The 17,810-nt window shown below is 46.9% G+C and overlaps 1 protein-coding gene across 2 annotated transcripts in view; it reads right to left on the bottom strand.

The window, feature by feature from the left end:
- Window positions 1–1,564: 1,564 nt before the first annotated feature.
- Window positions 1,565–17,810, bottom strand: part of NRP2 (neuropilin 2) — a 115,886-nt gene continuing 99,640 nt past the window's right edge. For both annotated transcript variants that reach the window (XM_062190204.1, XM_062190211.1), the window contains exons 16-17: window positions 6,899–6,949; window positions 1,565–4,814 (exon numbers count right to left, since the gene is read on the bottom strand). In XM_062190204.1, coding sequence (XP_062046188.1) covers window positions 4,510–4,814; window positions 6,899–6,949 — 356 coding nt within the window. In that variant the 3' untranslated portion in view covers window positions 1,565–4,509. The remainder of the gene's footprint in view (window positions 4,815–6,898; window positions 6,950–17,810) is intronic.

Here is a 17,810-nt window from a genome sequence, read left to right as displayed (position 1 = left end):
AATGTGACATCACATGTTTCTGTGCAAACACTGTACAGGGCACCTACACAAACTAAGCTATGATGTCACCAGGTTGCATTTGCACTTTGTTGTGGATGTCTTGTGGTTCATGATGAACCGGGCATCCTTTGACTTATTCTGGCCTAAGTCTTGTTTGTTTTGAATGCAGTAATCAAAACAATTCTTTTTTTAAAAAAAAAAAAAACTTTTTTATTTATTTGAAAGAACTACAGAGAGAGAGGGAGTGACAGAGAGAGATCTTCCATCTGTTGGTTCTTTTTAAATTTTTTTTTAAATTTATTTGACAGGTGGATTTATAGACAGTGAGAGAGAGAAAGGTCTTCCTTCTGTTGGTTCACTCCCCAAATGGCTGCTACGGCTGGCGCTGCGCTTATCCGAAGCCAGGAACTTCTTCCTGGTATCCCATGCAGGTGCAGGGCCCAAACCCTTGGGCCATCCTCCACTACCCTCCTGGGCCACAGCAGAGAGCTGGACTGGAAGAGGAGCAACCGGGACTATAACCCAGAGCCCATATGGGATGCCGGCGCCGCAGGCGGAGGATTAACCAAGTGAGCCACGGTGCTAGCCCGACCATCTGTTGGTTCTTAAACTTGCAAGTGCTTCCCAGTCTCCTGGGAGGCTTGTGGAAATGTAGATCCCCGAGGCCGGCACCACTGTCTCTGATTCAGATCTGAGCTAGAGCCGGGGAGTCTGCATTTCTGACACGTTGCTGGATGATGCTGCTGCTGCTGGCCTAGGCCCCTAGTTTGAGAAGCACCACGGTAGATGTCAGAATCACCAGAGACAGAGATGGTCCACAGTCTGAGCCCAAAAGCAGCAGCAAAGAATCTGAGGTTGCCAGGCCTGGTGGTATCTAAGGGAGGGGGAGGGTTTACAGCGAGCACAGCCTCTGGATCCTGAAAGGCCAGACTCTGAGTTAATTCAGCCCACGTGGCCAGGTGGCCCATCCCCCACCCCCACCGCTTCGTTTTCTAAAGAAGTCAAGCAGTCGGCCTATTCAGTCCAGTTTTGAGAAACGTGGATCCAAGGGTAGAACCAAGCATCTTAGCTTGCCCATGATGGAGAGGTGCCAGGGTCTGAATGTGTGTGTCCTCTCGGGAGCTCTACATTAAAGCCCTAAGCCCCACTGTGGTGGTGGTAGGATGTGGAGCCTTTGGATGGTCATTAGGTTTCGATGGGGTCAGGAGAGTGGATTCTCCTGTTGGGATCAGTGCTGTTAGAGGGAGACAGAGGGCTCTCGCCAGGGAAAGGCCAGGTGGACCCAGAGTAGAGGCTGCTTTCGCCAGGCTAGGAGGGGAGTCCTCACCAGACATGGGGTCTACAGGGACCCTGATTCTGGTCATCCCAGCCTCTAGAACTGTGAGAAATAAATGTCTGTTGTTTAAGCCACCCAGTCTATAGCAACCCAAGCTGACTCAGACAAGGGGTTTCCTAAGACAATGGGCTTCCAGTTCTAAAAACTACAAAAGTCTATGGCCCATGGGGATGACTTGGTCATTCAAGTCCCACTTCTCTTTGTCCCCAGAAAGACAAACCAGAAAAATACCTCTGGTATAATGTTTATTTAAATAGTAATTTTAAAAAGTCTTTATACAAATCATATAAACACAGTTTGACATTGTTGTTCTTTTCTTTACATTGAAGAATCACAGTAAAAGCTCTCAAGTTCCCGTGATCTGGCTCAGCCAGCGAATGGTCGAATACCTTTAACTGCAAACCCTGGAAAAGTCAACCTCCTGTGTATCAGTTTGCCTTCCCCCCTCATTTTCTTGTCGCTCATGCTCCTTCTTTGGATCCTCATCCCTGTCAAGTCCCCATCCCCAGCAAGGAGAGAAAGCAACCCTGCGTTCCTGTTGACTTCCTAGTCTGGTAGAGCTGGGAGGTAATGTGTCATTCAGTACAAGGCAAAGAGGAGCTCAATACTGTGAGTGGGATTTCCCGAGGGGAATGACTCAGGAGATGGGTCAGCTAGCCTACCTGCAGAGAGGGACAAGTGCACCAAGGTGGCCTTCTGGCAGAGTTTCAATTGAGCCCAGGTGTTTTGCTCTATGTCTTATGACAGACCAGCTTCTTCCAGCCTGGATGAGGTATCTCCATGGAGCCCGAGGACCCTAGTTCTGTTCAGCATTCAAGGCCCACGGTGGGTCTCTAGTCAGCTGATGATGAAAATGCTTGTGGAGCTTCTAGGGGGATACAGGTTGCGTTGTACAATAACATAGAGGAGACCTGTGGGCCTGAGACAGAGCTGGTCTTTGGGGAATTACAAATGACCCACTGGGCGTGAGAAGGCCAGGACTCCCGCCAGAGTAGGCTTCTGCACTCCTCTTCTGATGCAGGCTACTTCCAGCCTCGTGAACACTGAGCTGCACGGGAGAGTGTAGAGGAGGAGGGGGCTTAACAAGAAACTTGCATCTGCTGCACACTCAGCTCAGGGGGCTCCTAATACTAAACCTTTGGGGCTTGACAGCTTCACTTTTCACCTCTAACTACCACTGGGCCCACGAGTGCCAAGATCAGCAGCCCCAGGTCAAAGTCACAATAGCACCACCGAGTCCCACGTGACCATTCACATACACAGTAGACACAGAGAACTCAAAGGCGCGTGAAGACACACACACAGGGATAAATAGCTGTCGGAATGGAGTCTCCCTCTCTGCACACCACACACTGTGACATTGCCATCTGCACTAGCATCTTCGTAAGTTACTGTTTAAAGGAATCAGCCGGTCCCATTCACCTTTCACGTTTCCACTGGGTAGGAGACAAACGAAATTGTAGGTGACCATAGCAGCAAAATGGTCTGACAGTTTATTACCCATACGCACCAGACTGGGCACGCTGGTTGGGTTTTTAAAGTCTTTCTAGCACATAGGCGATCCTTAGGCATTAACATGAAAGCAAGATTTGCATCTTGATGCAGACAATCTTACCCTTCATACAATTTCATTCTATTCCTGGTGCCTCCCTTTCTAGATTAGTTGAGAGTGATCGGGGGCTCTGACTGCCGCGCGGGTAGCAGGACTCACTCCATTAGTAGGATCAGCGGTGAGTTAGGGGAAAGGGGAATGGAGCCATCGAGGTTCGGGGAGGAAGAATGCCTCAACTTGTAAGATACTCGCGGATGTCTACATAGAGGGAGATACATGTTTCTTTGCTTTTCAAGGCACTTAATAAAAAACACATAAATTGATGTGGGGTGTGTGTGTGTATGTGTGTGTGTGTGTGAGGGAAGAGCCCAAGTATCTCTGGGATTGGAGCAGTGTGGTTGGCATTTTTGGCACACAGTGTTTGCAGACTGCTGGTTCATATCAGCGTGTGCTCACTCTCCCAGAAAGCTAAAGTGGTGGCTGGACCCTGAAGGGGGAATCAGTGTTTACCAGCCTATTAGAGAAAATGATTCATGCAAACGTGCATCTACAATGCTCAGCCGGTGCCATCACAGGCCACAGAGGCACAACTGTTCTCCTCCAGGGGTCACCAGTCACTGCATGCCACTGAGAATAGCAAGCAATGCCATTTCCAAAGCTTAGAGACCTGAAAAACTCGTGTGTGTGTGTGTGTGTGTGAAAGAGACAGAGAGAGCACACGTGTATGTGTCTTTTTCTGTGTTTTACAAAAATAAAGAGGAGGGAAAAGAAAAGGCAAAACCACTCCCAGAAGCCCCGGGAAGGAAGCCTCACAGCCACAAACTCTGGGTCTAGCTTCAATGAATGGCTCCTGCTCGCAAAGCACTTTAAGGCTCATCCGCTTCCACTGGTTTTGACGTGTGACGTTTCCTTTCTGGTTTGTTTTCCATGGCATGGAAGAAAGAGCTGTTCGGGCTGACCCTAACATGGCAATTTTTCCCCTGGATACAAAAAGTTAAAGGCAACAACATCCTACTTCAATGCTAGGCGTGCCACCGCAGCTTGTAGGGTTGGCTGGCAGAACCTACACAGCAGAAAATCCCTTAAGTCAGACGAGCAGAGGATGGGGTAAGCCGGACAGCTTCCTCTTGAGTTTTATTTCTGAAGGTGGAAAGGCTGAAAAGACCCTTTGCTCTTCAAGTGTTGATTAGGAAGAGACAGTAGAGAATACAGATCCCTGCTGCCCTTCTGTGCTGGCAAAGTCATTCTCTTCTTCTGCCTCTTTGAGTAGCTCACAGACCAAAGAAATCAAACATAACAACGGCAATCATAACAACGAACTCACAAACAAAATAGAACTGTGACCCCAAAGAGATGAACTCCCGTCTTTGTTCCAGCAGAGAACACAGCTCGGTTGCTGCAGTGACTCAGCCACTGTGGTCCTGGGTAGGCAACAGCCTCCTTCGCGGCTGCACCTGCCTTCCTCCCTCGACTCGCCTGTCTGTCCTGTCCACACCTTCAGTGTTCTGGATCGGTTTGATCGCGATTATGGCATTCAGTTTCCCAAGGAAAAGAAAATGTCCTCGTCACCACCAGCCCCTCTCCTGGAATGAAACGTCAGATGTGATGCAGGTGCAATCCGTCACGCCTCTGAGCAGCACTTCTGGTGGTTCATCTTGACCTTGTGCTTGAGGCCGTCGTAGAGCTCGAAGTTGTAGTTCTCCAGCGTGGTGCAGCTGCGGGAGCTCAGGCCTGAGTAGGAACAGGTGCAGTAGAGCAGGAGCCCCGCACAAGTGGCCCCCAGGAGGACACCCAGTGAGCTCATGGCGATGATGGTGATGAGGATAGGATCCAGCGTGTAGAGCCAGCTCTTCTCTTTGTCAGCCGAGGGGGCACCGGCTCCTGAGGTTGGGGAAGAAGAGTTGCTCCAGTCTACCTCGTACTCATCTGTGACATAAAACACACATGAGAGATTGCAGGCGCTGCTTATTTCAGGGTGAAATAACGGAGCCTCTGCAGCCCTGAGCTCTTCAGAGCATAGTAGTCAGCAACAGGAGCTCTGGAAATCAACTGCCTGGGGTTCCAAGCCAGTCCTGCCATGCTGTGTAATTTGGGGCAAGTGATTTAAACGGCTCTTGCCTCAGTTCTCTCATATGCAAAATGGGAATATTAATAACATCTCCCTCACTGGCTTGTTAGGGGATGACAGGAACTAATCTTTGTCAAGCACTCGGTGTCTGGGACATAGCAAGTGCTTTCCAAATAGCTGATATTTAAATGATTTGGTTTACATTCGGTAAGCTCAGATTTCAACAGGCTCTTCCAGGTGGCTTTGGAATACCTGGTGGCCTGTGTCCCAGGCATCCCTCTTTGACTCCTCATCCATCACTTCCAGTTGCTTCAAGTTCAATCAAAGGACAGGCTGGGACTATTTCACATGACAAATTTCTCAATTTAGCATTTGTAGCCATTTAAACAGCAGTTTCTTTCTGTTCACCACATCACCCCAGACTTGGGTCTTCCTTTATTGTTATGGGTTGAATCATGTCTGCCCCACTCAACCCCAACTCATGTTGAAGTGCTAACACCCTGTATTTCAGATACTGCAGACCAGGTCTTTACAGAGGTAATCAAGCTACAAAGAGGCCATTGGGGGTGATTGCACAAGGCAGAATGGCATTCAATGTGACAACATGACAATGACCTCCAACAGCCCAAGGAGAGAGGCCTAGAATTGCTCCTTTCTCTGCAGCCCTCAGAAGGAACTAACCCTGTTTACAACCTGATCTTGAAACCGTGACCACAGAAAGGGGGTACCCCGTCATGGCAGCCATCCCCACTAACATGGCTACATTTCTATAGTTTGGCCAAGGCATGAGCAATCCAGGGCTCATTTATACAGATCTCCTAATAATCCCATGAAGACACAGTGTGATGTTACATTTTTTTTTTTAATAGGTGAGTAAACAAGCTTAGAGAAATGAGATCCCTAGGTAACTCACTCCAGGTCACAGAGTTAGCGAGCTAACCAAGGGTAGGAATCGGGCTTTCTGCGTCCTCATCCCTTACTCTTTCTATTCCATCAAAGTGCTTGTGCTGCTTGATCTATTGCAGCCTCACCATGTAGGTCAGTCATGCACTTTTGCCCATAAAAGGCGCGTTGGACTGAGCTTTGCAGGGAGAGTCTGCAGGCAGTTAACAAGGTGCTGTTTGGGTTAGTCACTCCAGTTTCTATAACTACACTTCAAGTTTTTGATTAAGGTCAGGTTCAAAGCAGCTGCTCTATAAACTGCTCTTCTTAAACGCATCAATCTTGGTCGAAAGTTGTTCTCTGAGTGGAATCTTCTGTTGAGTCTCTTGGAGACCCGCACTGTTCAGAGTCCAGGGAAGAAATTACCCCAATGTGTTTGCTTAGCCACCCTCCAGTTAGGAGTCTTGTGTCAGCCTCTTAAAGCATGTGTATTTGAAGTGGAAAAATAGAACTTGCAATAAATATGAACATGAGATGGGTAGTATGACAAAGAAACCTAAAACTTGTAACAAGCCAGATTTGCAATCTTCGGTGGTATGAGAAAGGTTACTGAATGCTCTCCCCCTTCATCCCCCGCCATCCTCAGCCAGGGAACCAAAGCCAGAGCAGCCCTGGGAGAATATTCACATTTATGCTCATTGACTCAGGCCCTTTTTGGGATGAGGTTAAAGGGTTCAAGCAGTGACACATAGAGGAGCTCACCTTTCACTTCTAAAGGGCTTATCAAGATTTGAAGTCCATCAGTGTAGAAAGTTGTGTGAAACAGAGGACCTGTTTCAGATTAGGCAGAGGGAATTCAATAAGCCTCCTGAATATCTAAGTCTGACGTTGACAGGGCAATTGGTGGTTTGCTCACTCTTCTGTGGAGTCTTTTCACTTATATTTCTGACTGATAGTTTTAAAGCCTGCTCCATCCAATACCCTGGGTATTATTTTTGTTGATGTCTTTATAATCAAACTTGAATGCCATGATTATCTGCTAAATCACAGTGATACTCACCATCAATTTCATCCTCATATCCCTCTCTCCCGTGTATTTCTGGGATGTCCACTATAATGAAAAGAAAAACAAACCAAGTTATAGCAGGTTCTATCACCAATGACTAAAAGGCAGACAGAGGTGCAACCTACCAGTAGGGTAGGCAGTTCAAGAATCACAACCACTTCTAGATCATTTCAAATATATATTATTGGAATGTTTCTACAACAACAACCAGAAAAAGAGAACTAATTAGAAACACTGGGATTCTGGCAACAAGTAAACCTTGTCACTCAGGTCTTCATAATGAGAGTCATTCATTACTGATACAGGTCTGGGTTTTAGCTAAGGCACCTTCAATGGCATCTTACGTGCACAATCAGTCACCATTAGATGTCCACTAAGTGGAGCATTCTGCATCTCTTCACGTGCGTGTGACTATATAGACACAACGCACCAGTCTTTGTTCTCTAGCCTTCAAATAAATATGGTAATTTAAGAAAGTCATGCCTCATCATTCTATGTTTAATGTAAGAGAAGAACCGGAAAGAACTTCATAATGCCTGTCTACCATAACATATCTGTGCTAACATCTCTTGTCTTGCTCCAGTCTATTTTTCTATTGGTTTTCTTCACTATTTAGAGTAGATCAAACACGGGCATCCAATCTGACTAGCCCAGGCTTGAATAGAACTAAATTAATTTACTCTAAATCTTTTTCCAGTATTATCACTATCTTTTCCTCTTTTATGATAATTTGGCAGGGGGAAGGGTAATACAGCTCTGTCTATTCATGATGCTGTCCATCTTACAGAAATCACAGCCATTGAAAATTACCTGTCTAAAATGGCAAAACATTAAAAAAGAGAATCAGATATGTGGCAGAGAGCAAGGTCTTATCACTTTTTCCTATCTCACAAGCTAATTATGCCTTTCCAGGCTGTCAGCTCAAGATGGCCCCAGCAAATGTAGGTAGCCTTTTGGGAGTTTTGCCCAGCCCAAAGTCAGATGAACAACCTTGAAGACAGCACTTAAAATCCCAAACAATGAAAGTATCAAACAAGAGCAGGCGGACAACTTTAGCCCATCCTGAACATCTCCATCGTCAGCACTACATCTTAGGGAAGATCTACTTGGCCATGATCTGAACTGCAGATTGATCTATCACTGTCATACTTGAAATGTGGTCTTTCCTGGAGGTGATGGTTTTAATCATGTTAGAAGCCTTCTTTGTTCCTGGCCAAAGTACTAAAGCACATTCTCATCTCCTTGGTCTCCAGGAAGGGATGTACAAAACAATTTGCCAAGACCCTACTTGAAAAGATCAATGCCATGTGGCACCAGTCCTCCAGAAATCCAGCCCATTCCTGGCATGCTCACTGCATAGCAACTGGCACCTGCAGGCCACACCAGCTTCTCCACCTCAATGCCCATCCCGTGAATCATTCTTCAGGCCCCTACAAAGCAGGCTGTTTCCTTGGAATGGAGACGTGGACGTGAACCAACATGAGGCAGGTGGTGTCTGTCACAGGGATCAGATGGAGCTTGTGAAAGTCAACCCTGAGTTCTTTTTTAACCTCACAAAAAAAAAACTGAACATGGGAGAAAACTGTCACATTTTTGACAATTAATTGTTTTGATGGGATGCGCGTATGTCTTAACACCTTCACGGTTAGAAGACGAAGAACATCGGATAAGAATATGCGAATCAGCCTGGGATGAGAACTGTGGGGCTCCTGCCAGCGACTTCTGGGCCAAATCCTGTTTTTGCTTTTAGGGATTTGGTTTCTGCCAAGGATGTGACGAGTTCTTGGAGGCTGAAATGTCATCTTGCTCTATCTCATACCCTCAGAGAAGAAGGCTTGGGACACTACTGATCATGGGCTAGAAAGAGGTGAACGTGACACTGATCTTAAATGAAAAAGGGTAATAGGATGACAATGACCGTGAGAACATTTCATCCCGGGAGGTCAAGGTTTCTTGCCTCTGGAGGCAGAGGGCTGGACCAGATGACTTCCCCAGAACTGGCCCATTTCTAAGCCTCTATGGAATCAGTCACCCAGATGCAGCTGAGACGTCTGCACCTGGAGAGTCAAAGGCTACTTAAGGTGAAGAAGCACACTTTAGCAGCTTGACTTGGCTTTTTGTATAATCACGGCTCCCAGGAGTTCGGGTGAGTGGGCCGGGATGGAGAGAAGCATAAGTTAATCAACATTTTCCAAAGCGCATCTGTTCACCAAGTCTTAAGAAAAGAAAGGCACACAGGGGAAAACCCAAATAAAGGGAACAAAAAGTAATTTACTTTGATAGCAATTTTCTTGAGTCTTCTTGCTCATATTCTGGATATCTGTGTTTGATTAACAGCTGTCTCTGCTGAGAGCCTCTTAGCCATTTGCAGGCCACTTGCCTTTTCTGCTGAGTTCAGTAGGCAAACCCCAGGATGCTGGCAGGAGGGAGTGTGGTCCTCTCACTGCATCCGCTAGTGCTTGGAAAGCAAAGGCGAAGGGACCCTCCAGAGGGACAGGAGAGAGAAAGTAGAGCGAGAGGCTCAAGGCAGAGAAGCGGAAGCTGCCCCACAGGCTGGTGAACCAACCAGGGAGGTGACAGTGGAGGGCAGCAGATGGCAGGAAAAAGGGACGAGGGCCATAGCACATTGTTTTTAGCTTTTTTTTTTTTTTAATGGGGGAAAAACGTGGAGAGGACCTTCCGGGACTCTGCCCCAGTGGATGGGTGTGTTTGGGAGGGGAAGGCAGGCCGGGGAGAGGGGAACGGGCCACGTCTCTGGGAGAATACAGGTCAGGAACGGATCTCGCCACCCACGCGGCTTCCACTTTCAACCTTTGTGCTCACATGACCCTGCCTCCTTCGGGGACCTTTGTGTGGATTCAGTCTCAGACCGGCCTGACTCCAAAGCCTGAATGCTGAATTTCAAATCCGCATCAGGTCAGGTGGGACCACCCAACCTGCTTTCAAGTTCTCTGAGGTGGGCTGGACACTGTGAGCGCCTCTGTATCACTGCTACCTTGTTCTAACAGATAAAAGGCTGCCTTGTTTCGCATTCTGGTTGGCGGGGTTCACACTCTCTGGCTTACCACTTTGGTGACAACTCAGAAGGCATTTCTGAACGTGAAGAGGGGGTGATCTCAAATGTGGGAGTTCATGTGTTTCATGATAGACATCACTCAGAAAGGGCTGGCTCAATTGCATGGCTTTTCAAAGGGCGGTCGTCATTAGCCAACTCACCAACTCCTCAACCAACCATGATTCAGTAAGAGGGTGTACTCGGTGCCCAGGAATTGCACAGAGGACTTGGAGAAATAAAGATGTGCAGGACCTGGCGTCTGCCATGAAGGCCCTTCAGGGTGCCTGGGAAGTGACAACCACGCATAAAGGAAACCATGTGCTGCCTGAGTCCAGGCAAGGAGAGGGCAAAGCAAGCTGGGGCTCTTCCAGAAAAGAAACTGTGGGAATGAGGAGGAGGATGCTTCGGACAGAGGCTGTGTAAGGTATGCCTGGGGGAGTCCTGGCTCCTTATCTGTTTGATTGATAGAAATGCTTTCAAGCGCCTTTTTACCCTGACTCTGATCCCTCGGTTTTTGGTTCACATTCACTTATATCAGACCTACCAAGGAATTCAAAGAGATGGCCTTGCTCAGCCACAAATCTTCCGCCCTGAGTTTATCTACATGCAACTGAGAATTCTGCCCCCTTGTCTCCTCTCCCAGCTGCTACATAGCAACATGGTGAGAGGAAGAGGGGAACGTAGGATGACTGAAAGTTTAATAGAGTTGGAGTAATCAAGGGAGCAGAGCAGCCATTCCTGAAAACAGAAATTGCCCAACTGCACAAGGTCTCAAGCCAAAAAGGCAACTTCTTTCCCCAGATGTCTTTTCCCATTGCATCACTGAGAAACTTAGTGGGTGCGTGGTGAGGAGTGATTCAAGGTCTCATGCCTCACCCGTAGCCCTGATTTTTCAAAGCAAGAAATTACAGTGGCTACTTATACAGACTTCCAGCCCACTGTCCCAGAGACTCCCTCCACCTTAGAAGAGTCAGACATTCTCTTGTATCCCTCTCAGTAAGTTGCAACCCTACAGCCACAAATGGTGCACAGCCTTACCCAGTTACAAACTCCTCTAATGAAATCCGCTTCTCCCCAAGGGCTCTGGAACATTGCCTGGTGGTGTTAGGACCACACAGACTCTTCAGGGGAAACACCCAAGACACACCAACCTGCAGCTGGGAGAGTCCCGCTGAGTGTGACTGAGGTCTCCAACAGGAATTTGTGCTGTTTCCTTACACACACACACACACACACTCACACACATCCTTCTTCTCACCCTCATTTTCTTCCCTCTTCTCAATTAGGGACCCTTCAGGGTGAGCACTGCTCCATCCGTTTGCTGTTCTGCAGAAGTGTGCCACCATTCCTGTCCCCACTTGTGATACACTGTGGTCCACGGAGAATGCATTGCCCTCCACAGCATTCTGTTTCTTTTCTGTACTGTGAAGGAAGCTTCACAAGATTGCTGGCAGAGGGCTGCCCCAAACCACAGGCTGGCTACCGTAAGATCAATGATGTAAGGCACTTCATCCCAGGCCACTCGCACACAGATCATTTTGGGACATCAGCATGTGTTGGCTTTCTTAGAGGAGCCCCTTCCATGCCAACTCTGAACAATGGGTTAAGAGTCCTGTTTGTGGGGAGGGCAGCTCCAGTTCGTGTTCTGGCTGCTCCACTTCTCATCAGCTCCCTGTTGATGCACCTCGGAAAGCAGGAGAAGATGGTCTAAGTGGTTGGGCCCCTGCACCCATGTGGAAGACCCAGATGAAACTCCTGGCTCTTTGCTTTGGTCTGGCCCGGCCTTGGCCATTGCAGCCATATGGGGAGTGAACCAACGGATGGAATGTATCTCTGCTTCTCAAATAAATAAATAAACTTTTTTAAAAAAGAAACAGGCCCATTTGGATCTGTTGGCAGAGCTGTGTTTTAGAATGTGTGGCAGAGACACTCTAAGGACCGTTCAGCATCTGTGGGAGGCAGTAGTGGGGACACGGTGGAGCCCTGGTGTGGGAGCAGGTGCTGCTCTCTTGTCTGGGTTCTCCCTCAGGTAGGGCATCGGCCAGTCTTTGCCCCCCCAAGTCTCTGTGTGCTTCCCTGGAAAATCCCTGCTCATGCTCTCCTTGCTCTAGAATTCCATGGTGTTTAGGGGAAGAAAATGAGGATGGTACAGGGCCTTCCTGATGAGGGCTCTCTGAAGATGGTTGCTGGTTGAGGCTGATGAAGCGACTCCCAACACAAGGGCTCTGTCACCCCACATGGTCCACCTTCCTGTTGTCACCCACATCTGTCCTCTCCTGGCAATGCTTGCACCCTGGAGTGATGCAGCTTAAGGGGTACGCAGAAAGAGAATACAATGAGAAGGACAGGTAGAGGGCAGCCATGGAGTTCTAGGTTGTTGATTCTTGCCCAATTCGGTTAGGACCCAGTCCTTTGAATTGGCAATCTATGAACTGACATGTGGGGAAAATGTGTCCCTTGTCCCAGGTCTCCACCTTCACTATGGCTGGGCTGATAAGCCTCATGGAAGGCCAGTCTTAGCACATTCACTTAACCTACCAAACCACAACTGGACTTGAAAGCAAGGATCGAGAGCCCTTAACACACAGGAAAGCATTGAAATCATTCATTTTTCACAGGTACTGGTGTCATCAACTTCTACTTGAAAGATGAAGAAGTTAAGGAGGGAGGGTAGAAAAATGCAATAAGTTATTGACCGAATCAGCAGTGGAACTGAGAGCAAGCCACAGGTTTTCAACACCTTGTTTGGGGCCTGTGATTTATTTGGGACAAGCTCTTGGACACTCAGAGCCTTTATTGAATTCGATTCCAAGTTCCTGGACCTCTTGAGCCAGCTAAATCACTGAGTTGTTCAGATGGGAGTAGGCTTCAGAAAATTCGTTCAGCTGTTCTGTTTTAATCCTAGCAGGAAACACAACACCAAGAGCTCAACAAATGAGAAATGGTGAAGGACTAAGGAGATATTTCCTGGAGCTTCAAAATGCTTAATTCAGCCTTGCATTTAGTGTTGACTGAATATTTCCCCTCCCCACTACACTTAATTTCCCTAACTCAGATTGTTCATCCCCAGTTGCAACAAGGAGCCAAAAGTTCAGATGTTGATTGAAACCTTGCAAATCTTTGTGAGAAAGTCAGATTCCTTGAGCACCATTCCTCCCTGGGTTTGGCTGAGTTTAGAAGTAGAAGATCCTGAATTACGGGTGTTTAATCTCTTAGGCTGTAGCCAAGTCTATGCAAGGTCAGGGAAAAGAAACGTTTTTTTGGAGTTTTTCCAAAGTTTTCAAGTGAGAAAAGAAAAGAGGGCTTGGTGTGAAATTATTAGAAGAGCTTGATCTTGAATTCAGCCATTCTTTTCTATTATTTTTAGTTGAACAACTAGGAAGAAACACTAAAAAGGACTAGAAATACTGACTGCAACTAAGGAGGCTTCGAGTAATATGTTCAAGTGTGGAGGAGGACAAGCAGCTAAAGCCAGGATGACTTCACTGAGCCCCAACAATGCGATGAAAATGAGAAATGTTGCAGCCAGAGAAATGTTTGGCTATAATGATAAGCTTCACATTGTGCAGGCTGGAAAACCAAGCAAAACTGAAGGGAGAAAATTCTGAAGTCTCTTTTTTACCCTAAATCTTGAAAAAATTGGGACTATTCTCCACCCCATAGGCAGATATGTCAATAAGAAATTGACTCTTTACACCTCTGTTGTTTGTTATCCTCTCTTTTTTAAAAAAAAAATATTTATTCAAAAGACAGAATTACAGAGCGAGGTAGAGACAGAGAGAGGTCTTTCCATCTGCTGATTCACTCCTCAAATGGTCACCATGGCCGGAGCTGAGCCAATCCAAAGTCAGGAGCCAGGAGCTTCTTCCAGGTCTCCCACGTGGGTACAGGGGTCCAAGGACTTAGGGCATCTTCTGCTGCTTTCCCAGGCCATAGCAGAGAGCTGGACTGGAAGTGGAGCAGCTGGAACTAGAACCAGTGCCCATATGGTTCTTGCAGTGCCAGCTTTAACCTGCTGTGCCACGGCGCCGGCCCTGCTATCATCTCTTAAGGCAAGAGGATGAGAAAAAAAAAACCCAGAAAATTGCAGTGAAAAAAAATACTTTTTTTCCCTCTCTCCTCCCTTATTTTGGACTGAGCTGTTAGGAAAGTCTTGTATCTTTGTATTTCAGGGAGTTTTTTCCCAGCAGACTTTGACATTTCTCCTTTCTTGCAATTCCCCTTCTTGTTCTCCCAGTATTCAAGAGGTGTGCACTAGGGACCGGTGCTGTGGCACAGCAGGTGGAACTGCCATTTGCAGTGCCAGCATCCCTCATGGGTGACATTTCAAGTTCCAGCTTCTGCCTTCTGATCCAGCTCCACGACAATGTGCCTGGGAAAAGCAGCAGAGAATGGCCCACGTCTTTGGGCCCCTGTACCATGTGGGAGACCTGGAAGGAGCTCTTGGCTTCTGGCTTTGGCCTCTTCTAGCCCCAGCCATTGCAGCCATTTGGGGAGTGTCTCTGTCTCTGTAACTTGCCTTTCAAATAAATAAATATTTTTTTAAAGAGTTGTGCCCTAGAAACTGCCCAGGTACAGTAGTTGGATACATCCTGCTCATGAGAAAGGATGGAGTTGAAGAAGCAAAACTGTATCCACTTCAATGTAAACAGATGATGTCTCCTTAAAGACTGCCCTCCCATCTTATAGGTCATTGAAAAAGTAAATCTGTATGTCACTAAGAGAACTCACTATTGTTAAAGGCTGGGTTCTTCCTCTGACCACAGGTGCCAGAAAGTTACCTCTCTCTGTCCTCTTAAGAGATGAGGACCGTAATACTAACAGAATAGTTCCTCTGACTTTAGGTTCAGTTTTCTGTAAAAATGCAAATACAAGGAGGAAGTAACCAAGTAAGCATTTATGTGAAGGAATCTTGCCCAGGCTTTTCTGGGAGAAGGTTTTGGTAGAGGTAGGACAGAGAAAGTATCAGGACAGCAGGATAAGAAACAGGGCCGCCAAGAAAAAGGGACAGTGTAGAAAAGAGATGCTGGAGGTTGAACGTGAGCTGCACCTGCCACAAAGGCAGATGGGTAGAGACAGTGGCCCTGTTAGGAGCTACAGAGGCAGAAAGGGGTGACTTGTGGGCCCAGAGCTTCCCATGAACACTCCTGGGCTCACACTCTTGTACACATTTGGCTGAGGCTGATGGGACATTTCTAGGGCCTTGTTGACATTTTGGCCCCTAATTAGGTCCTAATGACTATCTTTTCTCCCTCTATACCAGCTGTTGGAACTGCTCTACAGAAGCAATGGGGAGGCCCACCCTCAGCTCCCAAATCCTTATGTACCTTCTTCCATGCCTTTGGTGGCAGTAAGGAAACACTAAGGGACAAAAAGGGTTTTTTTTTAGCAGTGCTAAAATGAAACCTCAAAACCCAGCAGGCCAGCTGAGAATAGGACTTTGGTCAAGGCCACCTCTGGCTCGAAGCTCTTGCCACACTCCCATCATTACTAGGGCTGGCTGCTTCCTAACAAGTTGCAGAAAATTCTAGTCTGGGCATCCTGATAATGAGTCCTGGGGCCAGAGAAAGAAACTACTGTTGTTGGAAGCCAAGGCCTGATATACTGTCATTTTAGGTCTGTATCCGAGCCTTTGTTAGTTAATAATATTAAACGTGTTCAATTTTGTACAATTATGTGGAGAAGCCAAAATAATGCGGGATGTGTGTGTGTGTGTGTGTGTGTGATTTATCACTAATTCACTTAGACTGCAAACTCATGCAAACTCATTTCCTGAGATAAACTCTGGCTTCATGTCGTCCAAGAGGCATCAGTTCTAGATTTTTGGGCAGGTCAGAGGAAGCCCACAAAGCATATATAAGTGGGGGTTGGTGTTGTGGCATAGTGGATAAAGCCACTGCCTGTGATGCCAGCATCCCATATGGGTGCTGGTTCGAGTCCTGGATGCTCCACTTCAATCCAGCTCCCTGCTAATGACCTTGGAAAAACAGTGGAAGATGGCCCAAGTGCTTGGGCACTGCCACCCTTGTGGGAGACCTGGAAGATGCTCCTGGCTCTTGGTTTCAGCCTGCCCCTGCCCTGGTCATTGCTGCCACTTGGGGAATGAACTAGTGAATGGAAGATCACTCTCTCTCTGTCTCTCCCTCTCTGACTTTCAAATAAATAAATCTTAAAAAGAAAAAGCAAAAAAACTGCATGGGTTTCAGATTTTTTTGCACCAAAACAAACATCTTTTAATTCCTTTTTCTATGAACTTTTTGGCCCCCCCTTGTATATGGTTGTAGATACTACGCATCGTGCTCAGTGTCAAAGTCACATTAGTATCACATTTTTGTCTCAGCACACATTGGAAAACAGTGCTCTCGTTAGAAATGGTGTTTCAGGCCCATCGGTCTCTTGGCTTCTCCTACCCTGCCATTCCTTGCCAGAGTCATGTGAGCCTGGAAGCTTTGCCCACTATAAACATCCCACTACAAAACAACCTTGCTGCCTGATGCCTTTCCTCTAGTGGAGTAGCCCTGAACCTCCTTGGAAGGCGTCCAGATGCCTCCTTTCAACCCAGAAGGTCTGTTCCTCCCCAGAGCCAGTGCAGGGGCACGGGTCCCATGGTTCCAAGGATTTGAGACTTTCTCTTGGCACACAGGTCTACCTGTGGCTGCTGGAATCGTTCAGTCTGCAGCACAATGCTGCACACTGACCTTAAAGGATGTTTTTTACATGAATTTTTTAGGAGAAAACATAAATAAATAACAGCAAGGCACAGCACAGTCACTCTTTGAAGAAACCAAGTGGAACTCATTAATCATGGAGAACAGGCCTTTGCCTGCTGAACCCAGGGATAGCATTAGCTCTCGGGCCACAGCTGCCGCAGCTCTGGTGAGCTGCCACTTACAGTCAGGCCATATTCTCTACCAGTTGGCAGTTAAAAAGTCCTGGAGAAACACTCCCTAGGTTTAAAATTCCCTTTAGAGGAAAGCTGCCCATATCTTCTCTTGCAAGCACCATGCCTACTTGGGTACTAGAAAGACTCAGAGACATTATGTGGCTTGTGCAAATGTCACAGGGGATCTAAATCCAGGATGTCCAGTAACTTCTGTCACCCTCCCAAATGGGGACAGGTTCATTTTGAGAGGTAAACTCAGCCATTTGTAGCATCTGTTAAAATGAAAACAGGCACACACTTGAGCCAGAAACTACCCTAGAGGATCGTGAGCTGAAAGAGGCAACTGCAAGGATGTTCATTACAGTATTATTTACAAATGTTAGCAAAAACCAAACAAGACACAACTAGTGGAATGCCCCCTGGTAGGAGAGCAGTTGACAATCAACTGAAAATCAGTACAATATGGGATTCTAGACAAGCTATAGCTAAAAAGGATGGCATAAATGTATTGGTATGCACCAAAGTATCCTCTAGATGTTGTCAAATGCAGAGTAAGTTGTCCAACAAAGTGACAAACAGCATGATACCGTTAATGTAAAACAAACCAAACCCCAGGTGAGTCAAACCGCATAATTCAACATGAACAGTGGAATATGATGTCTGTTGAAGGAACAAAACAAGGCCTGAAAATGCATTCCCCAAACCCGTTCTCTTGGTAACCTCTGGGGAGGAGAACAGGGTCCATCAACAATGAGGTGGACTTTTGCGTTTTCTTTAGTATTACACTTTGGGGGAATGTACTCATGTATTATTTGTGAATTTAAAAACAAAAGGAAGCAGTTCAGCCAGTTGCTCTCCTGAAGGTTCCCCCACACAAACTTCAGAATCAAGAGCAACTCTGGCAATGAGCCTCCAAGAACAGGTGTTTCCCACCCAAAATCCAGTCCTTCCTATGGTACTCCTATTGG

Source organism: Lepus europaeus, chromosome 1 (genome assembly GCF_033115175.1).
Source record: "Lepus europaeus isolate LE1 chromosome 1, mLepTim1.pri, whole genome shotgun sequence".
In the NCBI taxonomy this organism is placed as follows: domain Eukaryota; kingdom Metazoa; phylum Chordata; class Mammalia; order Lagomorpha; family Leporidae; genus Lepus; species Lepus europaeus.
The sequence above is the reverse complement of the archived record's forward strand: the minus strand, read 5'-3'. Positions and strand labels throughout refer to the sequence as shown.